This window comes from Tachysurus vachellii, chromosome 3, assembly GCF_030014155.1.
Source record: "Tachysurus vachellii isolate PV-2020 chromosome 3, HZAU_Pvac_v1, whole genome shotgun sequence".
NCBI lineage: Eukaryota > Metazoa > Chordata > Actinopteri > Siluriformes > Bagridae > Tachysurus > Tachysurus vachellii.
In genome coordinates this window covers 33,880,745-33,894,857 of record NC_083462.1, presented here as the reverse complement: position 1 = coordinate 33,894,857, position 14,113 = coordinate 33,880,745, and the positions used below count along the sequence as shown (strand labels likewise).

Here is a 14,113-nt window from a genome sequence, read left to right as displayed (position 1 = left end):
TCTGTTGTGGAAACGTGCTTAAACACGTGGCACTATTAACATGCTGCCATTTCTCAGCTACTATTTTATGTACATTTCTGTGGACCAACGGTGATCCGCCATCCTGTTTGTTTCTCAGGCCGAGGTCTACGCCCACTCCTACTGGATCCCTAAGTGCCAATGGAGTGCCATCAGAAACTCTGGACTATGACAGATTGAAACAGGTCATTACTCAGGCATAAAATGGCTTACGATTATTATGTGTTTTAAGTTCCAGAATCTTGACTGATTGTAAGAAGATTTACTGTGTGTTTAGCTGAAAATATCCATTTTAACATTTCAGGACATTCTGGATGAGATGAGGAAGGAACTGTCAAAGCTGAAAGAAGAACTTATTGACGGTAATACTGTGTTTGTGTGCGTGTGTGTTCGTGTGTGTGTGTGTGTTCGTGTGTGTTTGTTCCTGTGTGTGTGTTTGTTCCTGTGTGTGTGTTTGTTCCTGTGTGTGTGTTTGTTCCTGTGTGTTCGTGTGTGTGTGTGTGTGTGTTCGTGTGTGTGCGTGTTCGTGTGTGTGCGTGTTCGTGTGTGTGTGTGCGTGTTCGTGTGTGTGTGCGTGTTCGTGTGTGTGCGCGCGTTCGTGTGTGCGCGCGTTCGTGTGTGCGCGCGTTCGTGCTCGCGTGTGTGTTCGCGTGTGTGTTCGTTCGTGTGTGTTCGTTCGTGTGCGCGCGTGTGTTCGTGTGTGTGTTCGTGTGTGTTCGCGTTCGTGTGTGTGTTCGTTCGTGCGTGTGTGTTCGTGCGTGTGTGTTCGTGCGTGCGTGTGTTCGTTCGTGTGTGTGTGTGTGTGTTCGTGTGTGTGTTCTTGTGTGTGTGTGTGTTCTCGTGTGTGTGTGTGTTCTTGTGTGTGTGTGTGTTCGTGTGTGTTTGTGTGTTCATGTGTGTGTTTGTGTGTTCATGTGTGTTTGTGTGTGTGTTCATACAGTCAGTAGTTTTCCAGCGAGCTCTGAGTCTAAGGTTGCCAACAATAAATTTACCCAAACAGGAAGACAACATGTCCGAATCTTAATAAACAGTTAATGGAATATCTTAAATAATTCAGACTATGCATCACTTCCAGCTTTCTGCTACACTTGAGCATCAGGTTGGTGGCAGATTGTGATCTCAGGTGTCTAAGCCAGCTGCCCTACACTGACATGGTGCTCTTGTGTAGTGGATGCTGGTGAAGTGTACCGAATGCCGACTTCTTTTCCACAGATACTAAAAGATGAAATTCACACTTTTTCTCCATGTTTTCTGTGTTCCAGCGATCAGGGAGGAGTTGGGCAAGTCCAACTCTGCGTAAGAGACCATGACTCCCCAACTGTTTCCCAACCATGGTCCATCACAAGGCCAGCTTCAGTTCTGACACTCTCTAAAAATGCAGTGGTAACGGACATTTTACAAAAGCATTTTAAACTCGTGGTGATCACAATAACCATGTTAATTCTGAAGGAGCGTTTGAGCGCGATGCCTTTTTAGGGCTACAAATACCGAGAAGAGATGCCATAGGTGTGATTTTCAGGCTGTGGAACTTCCCTCCGTGTTCCAGCTAGCGGGTGGGACGCAGCCGTTATTAGCGAAGTGACTGTCAATATGCAAAAGATTACTCTATCATAGAAAGATGAGCAATCACTCTGAGGAGGGAAAAACAACACAACCTTTTACTGAACTCTATACTGTATTAATCACTGAAGAGTGACTGTATTTTCCAGCAGGTGAAGTTCATTATTTGGCACATTTGCTTATCAAAGGGCAGTCATGTTTGGTCAGAAGTAGTGTGAAGTAGAGCTTAGCTTAGCTTAGCTTGCTTAGCACCACTGAGGAAAACTTGGAGTCGGGCCAAACAAGCAGACGAACGAACCAGGTGTAGTTTCTTGCTGCAGGACTTCGTAAAAAAGCTCGTCTTCCTGATATTATTATAATCCCGGTATGTAATTTAAAGGCAAACTAGATATTCTTCAATTCGTTTAATTCTGTCTGTTCTAATATATTCCATGGCCATATGAAGTAGCTTAGCCATGCGATCTTGGGATAGTCAGCATCAGTTTCGGTAATTTCCCAGTTACTTGCGGAGACAAACGCTCCGAAGTCTGTCTCCTATAAACCACTGTACGACTTAATCACCTTTGTCTTGTATGTGGAGGAAAATGGTTTGGAATAATCGGGCGAGTTGATGCCTCTCTACTGTAATTCATTGTAGCTTTTTACCAAATCCTTTCAGTCTCTAAACGATGGGTGAATGCCAATATCAACAAGACCGCATCTGTAGATAGTGCTAATCAAATCTAGCATCTTTTTTTTTTTTTTTTTTTTTAATGTTTCTTGGTCCACTGCAGGCTCTTCTGTTATTTCTTTTGATTTTTAGTGCATGTCTTGTTCTGAATGCTATGGGAAATCTTGCTGCCACGAAACTGAAATCGTTTCTTGTTTTCAATTTATAAGCAATAAGTGTAGCACTGACACTCGGTTTTCCTCCCTATGCGCATTTCTTTATTTCCTGTAATCATCTCTAACCACAATCGGTGAACGAATGAGGGCGTGAGTGTTTTTAAACTGCACACGAGTTTTTGTCTAATAAACTGTAAACGTGGACAACCTGTTTATAGCTATGGTTAATTCACACAGGTAAACCGCTATCCTCAAGAGTCCCTCAGACTTTTGTTTTTATTTCTAAATTCTGGTTTTGACGCTCTTTTAATTCATGGTGTCATTTATTTTCGAATTTCAAGACTCTTGTTGGTCTAAAAGCTCTATGTACAATCAAGAGGTGGGAAATGAATCAACAGCATAAGACTAATGTGACTGGAGCCTGATCATGTTTTTTGGTTATTTCTTTGAGTTGGTAAACGTATTATTTTAATTCTTTCACACAGAGTAGCACATTTTGTCATGATTATTGCTATAGGCTTACGATCCCTCTTACTCATTCCTGATCATTCGACATCATCTATCAAGGAATCAGAAAGTTTGTACAGAGACAGCATTGATTGCACTTTAATAACCTGTAAGATCAAATAATTCTCGATACTGCTGATGATGTCATCACCCCGTGTGTGGCAGTCCCACCAAAGTTCAACACTAACAAATCTCCTGAACACCACACTGTCCCGAGCTGCCTTTTGTTTTCTGGAAGGCTGTGGACGAGAACCGTTTGCAATCGAGATTGATTTCATACATGGATGGATAAATCTGTTTGTGATCTTCATGGTTTGTGCCTTGTTCTGAAGTCGCATTTAATATGTCAGATATTTTTTAAAAACAACTAGTAATAATTATACGGCTAATCATAACTTCATTCACGTTTTACACCCTGCTTCAGTACAATATAAAAGGGAGATTTTAAGTTGTTGGGTTTTTTTTTCTTTGAAAAATGTGCATTTATTCTTTATGCCATTTTTATTGTTGCAGTAAGGTTTGTGTTAAAAGTGGTTTATACGGAATGTTTCGAAATGTCTGAAAATGTAAGGTTTGTTGCGGTGGGAGTCATTTGAATAACGGTGAATTGGTCGACTGTGTTTTCTTTTAAAAATAAATAAATAAAAAGCTGACTTCTCCGTCATCAGGAGTGGCTGAGAACCACGTCGACTTTTCGGGTGTGTGGTGGATTAGATCTGTTTGAATGTCCACAAAATGCATTTTATTGGTTTCTTTTTTTTTTCTATTTTATCACTCTCCTTGTACCATACTGTTCTCATATTAATTAGAAATTTCTTACATGCATTTGTTTGTTTAAGCAAATGAAATAAAAATTGCAATACAGCTGCTGTGTTTTGTGTGAATTTACTATTCAAGTATTGGATACTAAAATAAAATGAAACTTTTAGGCAACTTGGAAAGGCCTGTTTTTTTTAAAGGGTAAAGAAAGGAATGATAGTGTGAGCATCAGAATTGGACCATGGAGCTATGGCAGTTTTCTTTTACGTCATGTGGATGGCCAGGTCTGTGTGTCCTTTACCTGTGGAAGAGCTGACGCCAAGATGCACTATGGGAAGAAGGCGAGCCTGCAGAGTCAGTGTGACGCTCTGGGTAATGTTCTGCTGGAAAACATTCTGTCCTGCATTCATGTGGATGTTACTGTGACACGATCCACCTACATAAACACTGCTACAGATCAAGTTCACTCCTTTATGGTAATTGTGTTTCCTAATACTCTTTCAGCAGGATGATGTGTCCTGACACACTGCAAACTTTGTTCAGGAAATGGATTGAAGAACATGACAAGAGCTCACGGTGTTGATTTGGCCTCTAAATTATTTACGTCTTAATCTGATCAAGTATCTTCTGGATGTGCTGGACAAACACGTGTGATCCATGGAGGTACTGCTAACTGACTAACTAACTAACAGACAAAGAGGTCTTTTGGAGTCTGTGTGTCAACCAGTCTGAGATGTTTTGGAGGCACAAATGGAACCAATGATATTAGGCATGTGATTTTAATGTTAATGTTCTATTAAGCTTTGCAGTTGAAGTTACTATTGAACTAATATTGCATCCACTATGAGGATAACGTGGCTAACAGATTAGTGCTGTGAGTGAGAAAGAGGGAAAGGAACATATAGGGAATGAGGGACTGTTCACCTTCCTGTCCTGTGATAAAGTGATATTTTTGGAGTGAACGTTATTAATTCAGAATATCTTTTGGAAGAACAGTGTGAATCCATACTACTCTCTAAATGAGAAGCTGCCAGATTTGAGGACATCCTGGGTGGCTTTCTTATGACGGTATGATGAAACATGGCTATTGCTCGCTGCACACTTCCGCAGAAGAAATTCATACAAATCTGCTGTTGCGTTACATCACTCTGCACAGATCATTTGCTGCCACTTTTCTTGTGGCAACGGTTCAGTTGCAGTAAACAGGAAAGAGGTTGGACTAAACTGCAGAGCATTTACAGAGCTCACAGCTACGTTTCAACCAACATCCTTCTTAAACTCATTTCTGTCAGCACCAATGAGGCAGAACATGTAATGTGATCTAATGCTATTTTGAGTGTAACTGCATATGGAAAGGAGACATTATAAGGACCTGGGGATGGATATGATCTGGGTTAAATTAAACATCATGGTAAAGTTCACTTCAGGTCAAATGAGTAGTAAAGGTGAAACTCTTCAGAGAGGAAGTCTGTGTAGAGTCAAGCCACATTGTACACTAAATTACCACAGGATATAGCATTAAATATTACAGTATCTGTGTGTAAATGTGGAGAAACAGACACACAGGTAGATAGTAAAGGAAATTTCTATTCAATGTCATGATTACATTAACTATGGAAATGACCAAATCCTATCTCAAAGCCTAGGGTTGTCCTTTTAGACAGCGTGTAAAAAGTGTAAAGATCATGTAAATGACGTAAGAGTGAGTGTTAGAGTGACAGAAAGCTCCTCTTTCTTCTACACGCATCAACACTCAGCAGGAGCCTAACCTCCATTTTGTAAACAGAGTAACGGAAACTCTAAAGCTGGTTGCTGATTGGATGTCGCTACATGCGAACTCTTTAAAAATCCCGGCTCGTCCAATCACAAAACGAGTCTGTTTTAAAACAGGATTCCTGCAGCCAATCGTTGAGCTTCGCGCCTTCGTAGGCGTTGAGTCGTCAGAGAGGGAGGAACAACGTTATAGCGCTCAGGACGGATTTTTATTTTAAATATTAATTTAATTTTTTTTTGTGGGGGGAATTTTTTCTCTGCTAAATTTCTACAGAAACAGGTAGGAACGGTTTATGTCCGTTAGTGTGACGGTTAACGTCCGTTAGTGTGACGGTTAACGTCCGTTAGTGTGACGGTTAACGTCCGTTAGTGTTTGTTCTGTCAGCTCTCAGTGAGAAAACTACAAGTTTACACACGGAGAGAATTATGACGTATATTTACAACGTGTTATTCACACACAATATATATTCACACACAATATATGAATATTGTGCTTTTATTACATTTTTAACCAGGATAGCAAATACAAATAAAACTGTGTGTTGTTTGTTATTTCGGAAAGTTTGCTGACCGGCTTGTGACAGGAAAACAAGCCGTATGCTAAGCTAAAGCTCTGTGTGTGTGACCTGAGAGATGATGGTGATGATGATTATGATTATTATTATTATTATCTGTTTAAACACGTCGATATTTGCTCGTGTGTGTGTGTGTTTGTACTGCAGTACTGATTGTTGTTAAACCACGGTTAGATATCTGGGTTTGAATACATGACGTTTTCCCTCCTTCAGACCGATTTGTTAAAGGAGCAGCTGCGCGGTTTGGCGCTTTTCTCTCCTCCGGTATAAACGCCCTTAAAGCTACACGGTGTACCGCGTATATATGGCTCACTTTTACTGTAAAATGTAATATAACGTAAAAACATTTGCGTGAAAAGGCAGAACGCCTCCTTTATGGCCCTGTAATACAGTATAAAGCCCCATCTGTGGGAGTGGATGAGATGTTGGGAGAAAAGTGCAATAAGAACAAAACAGAGAAATGTCTGTAAGGCTTTATTGTATCCCAGACACACAGTTGTTGAGGTTAGGATTCAGCATGTCTGTGAATAAACTACACTTTGTTTACAGACATTTTGGCCTCTTAAACGTGACTAAGTCTGAGCTGACTGTAGAAAAACATCTGGGGTTTTTCTTACATAGTTGAATGTCATCCCTGTAGCTTTCTGCTGTTTATGTCCATAGAGCAAGGTTATATTTACAGGTCTGATTACAATGTTCTTATGTATCGTGTTCTCCATCCAGGGGTACAACAATAATTGGAAATATATATATATATATATATATATATATATATATATGTGTGTGTGTGTGTGTGTTTCTGTTTCTGTTTTTTATATGTACAAAGTAAGTTAGTTCTAGCCACATAAAGTGCACCTGTGTAAACAGTTCGAGACAAACAAACAATACAAAACACTACAAGACAATACACAAAAGCAGCGCCGACCAGAGCACATACTGTATATTCTACAGTACATGGGCAAAAATACAGGAATGAAGACTTAATATATAACCGGTAGTTATACGAGGTATTACGATGAGTTGTGTGTCCCAGTTCATCAGAGAATGTCTGGATTTTATTTATTCATTTTTTTTTTTTTTTAATGTGGCTAAAATGTCATCCCCCTGTATTAGTGTAGGGTAACGGAGGCTGGCGAGGATCATCCTGTCAGCACTTCTATGTTGGACACTGCTGACAGCACAGCTTCATTGTCCACAATGTTCAGTGTGCCTGTGCTTTGCTGTATTTTTTTTGTTGAGGTGAACATAAAGAAAGTGATTTAAGTCATTTTTAAGAGCAAAAGGTGTACGTGTGTTACAGAGAGAGCAAACAACTAAAAAGTCTATGAACCTTGAAAGTCTTGGTTAATTGTGTGATAGAAAGGTAGGCATATGATTTGACTAAAATGCATGATGTTGTGTCTCTTGTAATGTACTGTGCTGTAGGTAGAGATGCCAGTTGTGCGGTTTCAGGTTGGAGAAACTGTGATGGGCCGCTGGCCCGGCAGTAACCTTTACTATGAGGTCAAAGTGTTGAGTTACTCTGTCAAGTCTCAGCTCTACACAGTCATCTACAAAGATGGTACAGAACTGGAGCTGAAGGATGCAGATATCAAGGTATGGCTTGTATTGTTGATTTAATTGCACCAGTTTATTTCTCGTATTTTGTTGATGTGTCAAAAGGACTTTTAAAAGCTGCAAAGGTTTACATTTAATCAAATTGTTAAATTAAAGGTACTTAACTTTGCTGTAACAATTTTATGCTTTATAGTTTACGACACCACGTGTAACTTCACATCCTGTGTTTGCAGAGCGTGACTGGATTTAAGCAGGGCTCTGGCCGCTCTCGGTCTCGCTCTCGCTCCCGTTCTCCAGCACGTAGTCGGCGAAGTAGATCACGCTCTCCGGCAAGAATATCACGTCGCTCTACATCCCAAACCACTGAGACACGCAGAGATAAACTTAAAGATGTACTGGAGGTGCGCCTCACGCCTGTGGTAAGAACGCCCACCTTAGGTGCTCTGAACATTTCTTGATTTCCTGAAGCAGTGGCCTGTGAAATAAATCAAATAATTAACTGAGCTAGTCAGAAATTGGAACATTATAGAAACAATTTCTGTTTAATTTAGCGTGGTAAAAAAAACCTACTTTCTCAAGGCATCATTTCATATTTATTTTACATTTATCAGGGCTAATTCCGTTTGCCTTTATTTTTGTCTTTATTTCTGTCATTATTTCTTTCCTTTCTCCTTCCCATCCGTATTAACTGATTTATCTTGGTTGGAGCCTATCATGGGATCACTAGGAAGGACAAATAACCTTGAATCAAATCATATAAATGGGCCTACTAAGTTCATTTGGCATCATTGTATACTTTAAGAATTTTTTGTTTTGTGTGTGTGTGTGAGAATTTTTCCATTTTTTTGTGTTTTGTTGCCATACCAATAAAATGTCTGATAATCTTTTTTTTTCTTTTGTTTAACCTTACTTATTCATCATTTGTCCCAACTGTTTTCAGACAATGTCACTGGTGAACAATAGCAACAATGAGCATGAAAAGAAAGAGGAGAATGACACGGCTAACAAAGTTGTTGAGGTGAGGATTCAGCATATTTGTGATGGTTGATTGTCTGTGAAAAAAAAAACTACGCTTTGTTTACAGACATTTTGGCCTCTTAAACGTGACTAAGTCTGACTAAGACTGTAGAAAAACATCTGGGGTTTTTCTTACATAGTTGAATGTCATCCCTGTAGCTTTCTGCTGTTTATGTCCATAGAGCAAGGTTATATTTACAGGTCTGATTACAATGTTCTTATGTATCGTGTTCTCCATCCAGGGGTAATAATAAACAGGGAGTTTAAAGGTTTAGTCTACCTCACATAATATAACCAGCATTTTATGATTAATAAATTATATATTTATTATGCCGTTTATTGAATGTATTGTTTTTATACTCAGATGACTTGAATTTAGAGCCTCTTATTGACGATTAGTATTTTTATGTCTATACATTATATGATGAAAGTTTACATCTTATCATTTACATATTTCTTACATAAGGTAAAGGAGGAAACTGAGAACCAGGTAAGTGGCCGCTACAATCTTCGTCGCCGGAAGGACCAGGGTGAAGAGCGACCGATAGAGAAGAAGAAGCCAGTTGTGCTACTGGCCACACCACAGCAGACCAGCAAGACCACTGAACTGCAGTTTGGAGGAAGGATTGGTGAGAGGACTTGGATTTCCTCATATTTTAGTTTTAGTTTCACACAAGCTTCAATTTATGCAAACACAACCAAGGATACACATTTGAGGGGCTCCTGGCAGTAGGGTTTGGTATCAAAATAAATTTTCTGGTTCCGGTTCCAGTTCTGCCCTACGATTCCCGGTTCTGATTCCGATTCCATAATAAAAGAAATATGTAAAATAATACACAATACTTAAACAATTCCATTTGTGTTTATTAATCACTCTTTAAATATTTTAAACAGAGCATTTCAATTCATATCAATTTAAATTGAAATAAATCCAACATCATATTTAACATCCAGAATTACAACTTAGCAAAACAGTTAGCAATTTTTCTGAAGAAACATGAACATGTCTGCTTTCTCTGGGAGAAGACGAGACCTTTCCTGGCTTATTGTATCTCCAGCGGTGGAGAAAACCCTCTCAGAGGGGGGAGATTTGCTTCATTGTTGTAGCTTTGGAAATGAATCCACACTTTAGACTTTTTTTTAGACGTGTTTAGTTTAACACAAAGCGTACCTCAGCACAGCAGTGCGAGTGACTGATTTCTGTGGTAAGCTGCGTTAATTTGGTTGCGTGACTGTAAAACAGTTAATATTCATGAGGTAAGACATGGCTATTTAAAGTGACCGCTCCCAGCACTTTGCCCGTCATCGCATCGGAACCGCGTTTGGAACCGAAACTTAAAAATTACTTGTGGTTCCGGTTCCTGTTAAAAAACAGAAGGTTCTCGGTTCCCAATTCTACCTGGCAGACATTAAAATTAAAATAGAATCCACGTAACGTGACATGGTAAGATCCTGGGCCACAATCAGCTGCCAGAGCTGGAGATCAGGTGATTACAAAGGCTTACCAGATTATTCAGTGATTCCTCATTTGCCGTCTATGTTCCGATTGGAACTCGGATGTTTTCCTCTTTTAATGTTTCAAAATTCAAGTAAGCATTTCTTTATACATGCTACAGGTCACTAAAGGCCTCATCAACAAATCTGGAATAATGTGTCAAAGTTGATAACACAATTTGTTATCTGTTTTTGGGTCACTGTAATGAAGCACACTGTGTCACTTCATTTAGGTCTTATCTTAGATATAATTAAGGCCTTTAAATTCCTACAGGCTTATTTGTACTATGCTTTACACCAGTCTGGAAGCATTTTTAATTAGGGTTTTTTTCCCACTATAAATTTTCACCTATTTGTAGCAAGATTTATTTATAGGTTATCGTTCTGCTTCAGGTGTATTGTTTTTGCTGCTGCTGCTTCCTGTGGTGGTGCTGGCACTGCTTATTCTCTGTGGCCAGAAGGATTCTAGTCTCCTCAGCTTTCCTCACATGCTTCCTCCACTTGACTCTCTCTGGGACTGGCAGGTTTTTGGCATCACAATCCTTTGGCTGCTCTTCCAGGCTGTCCTCTCCCTGCTCCCTATTGGCAAGGTATTTCCACCGCAACAAGACTGGTGTGATGTGGGTCTCAGGCACATGAAAAACAACACAACACACCTCTATCCCAAACCCCCCCCCACACCCTGATTTCCCTTTTCAGGAGGGCTTGATAGGAATCAGCACTGAAATGAGAGCTGGCTGCAGGTTTTGTCCACGGGCTCTTGACTTTTTCATTTATTATCTCCTGTTAGTAGCCTTTTAAAAGTGACCCTTTTTTTTTTTTCTCCAAACTGGGTTTGGAAAAAAAATCTCTATATAGAATACTCATGTGGGTCAAACTTGTTGTTCTCATTCCTCAGGTTGTTAATGGGATGCCTCTAAAAAATGGAAAAACACTGAAATACAGGATTAATGGTAGGAATGGTTACTTTAATACTTTATCGTAAGATTTACAGATGAGCGTCTTTTATTTATTTGTTTTTTGCACCTGGGTGTTTTTTCCTCTACACTCTCTGGTCCTGTGTTCTGGTAGGGTTTTATGCGCTCCTCATCAGTGGTATAGCAGTAGGCGCTGGCGTATACAACGAAGTGGACCTTGGCTACATCCACGCTCATATCCTCCAGTTCTACACCTCAGCCCTGCTCATCTCCGTCCTCCTCAGCATCTACCTGTTCGTCCGTTCCCGTTGGGCCTCTGATGATGAGCTTTCTCCAGCTGGAAATTCCGGTAACTGTGTTCTGTGAAATATAGCGCTCTTAAGTTGATTAGTAAGTAATTTGAACATGTTTTGAAAAATCTTGTTAACATCTTCCTGTTCAGGTTATGTGATGTATGATTTTTTCATGGGACGTGAGCTGAATCCACGAATCAAAGATTTTGATATCAAATTCTTCTGTGAAATGCGTCCTGGACTTATTGGTTGGGTGGGTCCTAAAGTCTAAACTATTATCTTTTTAAAATGCGTATCGTTTTGCATTTTAATATACTAATTGCGCTAAATCCTTTATTACTTATTTGTACCCTAATGCAAGTATGATTTATTTTTTTCCAGCTCGTGTTTAACTTTGCGATGTTACATGCCGAGATGAAACTACAGAATCTTGACATCCCTTCCTACGCCATGCTGCTTGTGAATGGCTTCCAGATGCTTTGGGTTGTTGATGGCCTTTGGCATGAGGTACAATTAATCTGATACAGTTAACATCATGCCATTACTACGTATCTATTCATTTATCCATCCACGTCCTAAAAAATGTCCGTTTGAAATCCATCGCTCCCTCATACTCACCCTGTATCGCCTCCACATGCACACAGCCGGAACAGACACGGAACTGACTACACGTGTCTCAGAGGACGCTGTGTGTTAGACGTCCTTCAGAAATACACACTCTGTTGCTCACTGTTCAGCTTTGGACTGATGAACTGATTTGTCTGCATTTCAGGAGAAACTTCTAACCATGGTGGATATAGTTGACGATGGCTTTGGGTTCATGTTGGCTTTTGGAGATTTGGCCTGGGTTCCTTTTACTTTCACTTGTCAGTCATACTACCTTGTCAGTCACCCCAATGACCTGTGTGTGTTTTGGATTGTTGCCATCGTCTTACTGAACGGTTAGTTTGTTTCCTTTTCTTAGCAGAATACTTATACAATCTCAGACCGCATGTTAATAGTTTTATGGTTTTTACAGCAATTGGCTACTACATATTCCGGAAAGCCAACTCTCAGAAATTTGCTTTCAGAAGAAATCCAAGCGATCCAACCTTGTCTCGTATGTATATCTTAAATTTTTTTATTCCTTTGCCAAATTTCTGGTGGGTTACGAAGCATGTAAACGACACACCGGTTGCTTATTTGTTTAGATCTGCAAACAATTCCAACTACAACTGGAAAGAGCCTCATTGCTTCTGGTCTGTGGGGTTTTGTCCGTCATCCGAATTACCTCGGAGACATCCTCATGGCACTGGCTTGGTCCCTAACATGTGGTAAGTTGATGGATTTGGATTCCTGAAAGTCTTTTAGCTGTTTGTTTATTTTTTTAATCTAATCTTTTCCCATCTTTTGTTTTTGTTACTCTCAACAGGTTTTAATCACATAATTCCTTATTTTTATCTGATTTACTTGATCATCCTTCTGGTGCATCGGGAGGCACGGGGTGAGCATCAGTGTAGGAAGAAATACGGCTTGGCGTGGGAGCAGTATTGCAAAGCGGTGCCTTACCGCATCTTCCCCCGAGTGTACTGACAACACACTCGCATGTTTGGGGGCATACAAAATTTCCTGTGGAGAATCTGAATGAAAATAATTCTAAGAGTAAAAGAAGAAGAAAGTAAGGGAGCGTATCACTAAGTGACTCGGCAGCTATTTGGATCAGAGAACAAAAAGTTTTAATTAAAATTATTTGTAAAAGAAAAAGATTTTGCCCCGGTTATAAGCTCTCTTATGTATAATAATGTACATACACGTTTTTCTACTCAAGCAATTTCTGCCATAACCTTTCCCCATATATGAGCTTTTCAACCATTTGTTTTACCTTTTTATTTCTCAGCGTTTTTCTGCAATACGTTAAGTTTTAATGCGTTTGTATATTATGTCTGATTGGATATTAAGTGATAATTGTATGTATTCCTCTTTTGTCTGTCTGTCTTTTTTTTTTTTTTTCCCTGTATAGTGAAAACCGTTATGTCTCAGGACCAGTGCTCTTATAAGAAGAAAATTGGACAAATAATTTTTTTATATATAATTTAAGGCAAATTGTTTTGAAATTAATTTTACATGCTCTGTGTGAAAATGTTCATTTTAGCCTGAATGCTTATTAAGTTACATATTGCTTATTTTATTTTGTTCCGAAATAGATGATTTATTATTTTTTATTATTTTTTAATTTGTTATTTCTTGTAATATATATGATGCATGGCACCAAATATCACATTTCTGGTTTTATTTGACTGAAATCTACCTTTGCAAACATCTTTAATGTAAGAAGAAACATAAAAGGGATGAATGTTTCCAGTGTCTTGTGGTAATGTTGGTGAATTAGGCTGATGAGATGTAAATAAACTGCTGAGATGTTTTAATGTCATGTATAATGTCTTGGCACAAATCTTTAAAATGTAAGAAATAATTTGCACAGAAGGAAGTGTTTATTAGGTAACCTTTTAGTTACTTCTTAAAACGGGTTGATCAAAAGACTGGAAGCTTCTGTCCTGTGTAGCAAATCAGTATTTCTTGAATGGGCAGATTATCCAGCATGTACACTGCAGTACTGATCAATTACAGTGTACATTTTAGAACCTTTCATGCTTTACTGATGTTTACTGGTTTGTTTTGCTTGGAATTTTAACCAATTATTGCTGATGAAAAGACATTCAGTGTTCCTGTACTTAACTAAACTAAACTAAACTATCAACAGCAAGTTACCCAGTTGTCTCATCAGGGTAAGTCAGTATTTGAATGCTGTGAGACGACTGCAGATTTGTGGATTTAGGTT

General features: G+C 39.1%; 2 protein-coding genes across 6 annotated transcripts in view; both read left to right on the top strand.

Moving 5' to 3' along the window:
• The window catches only part of enah (ENAH actin regulator), a 90,769-nt gene extending 86,995 nt beyond the window's left edge, over positions 1-3,774 (top strand). For all 4 annotated transcript variants that reach the window (XM_060866899.1, XM_060866900.1, XM_060866898.1 and 1 more), the window contains 3 exons: positions 119-203; positions 323-380; positions 1,281-3,774. In XM_060866899.1, the coding sequence (XP_060722882.1) occupies positions 119-203; positions 323-380; positions 1,281-1,318 (181 nt within the window). In that variant the 3' untranslated portion in view covers positions 1,319-3,774. The remainder of the gene's footprint in view (positions 1-118; positions 204-322; positions 381-1,280) is intronic.
• Positions 3,775-5,002: 1,228 nt separating this feature from the next.
• lbr (lamin B receptor) lies at positions 5,003-13,705 on the top strand. Of its 2 annotated transcripts, none has more exons than XM_060866896.1 (14): positions 5,003-5,080; positions 7,443-7,613; positions 7,808-7,993; positions 8,515-8,592; positions 9,058-9,220; positions 10,479-10,675; positions 10,984-11,038; positions 11,157-11,351; positions 11,445-11,548; positions 11,677-11,802; positions 12,068-12,236; positions 12,314-12,394; positions 12,486-12,608; positions 12,707-13,705. In XM_060866896.1, the coding sequence occupies exons 1-14, from the start codon at positions 5,018-5,020 to the stop codon at positions 12,865-12,867; spliced, it is 1,872 nt and encodes a 623-aa protein (XP_060722879.1). In that variant the 5' UTR covers positions 5,003-5,017; the 3' UTR covers positions 12,868-13,705. The 2 variants fall into 2 exon arrangements, with proteins under 2 accessions (XP_060722879.1, XP_060722880.1); XM_060866897.1 differs by lacking the exon at positions 5,003-5,080 and adding an exon at positions 5,599-5,722.
• Positions 13,706-14,113: the final 408 nt, after the last annotated feature.

What these genes read in the sequence shown, in the direction of transcription:
- lbr (XM_060866896.1), top strand. Translation starts at nt 5,018, where the DNA reads ATGGAAAGGAGACATTATAAGGACCTGGGGATGGATATGATCTGGGTT. An exon ending in GGGTTAAATTAAACATCATG is followed by an intron (nt 5,081 to 7,442) that starts GTAAAGTTCACT and finishes ACTGTGCTGTAG; the next exon opens with GTAGAGATGCCAGTTGTGCG. An exon ending in TTCTCCAGCTGGAAATTCCG is followed by an intron (nt 11,352 to 11,444) that starts GTAACTGTGTTC and finishes CTTCCTGTTCAG; the next exon opens with GTTATGTGATGTATGATTTT.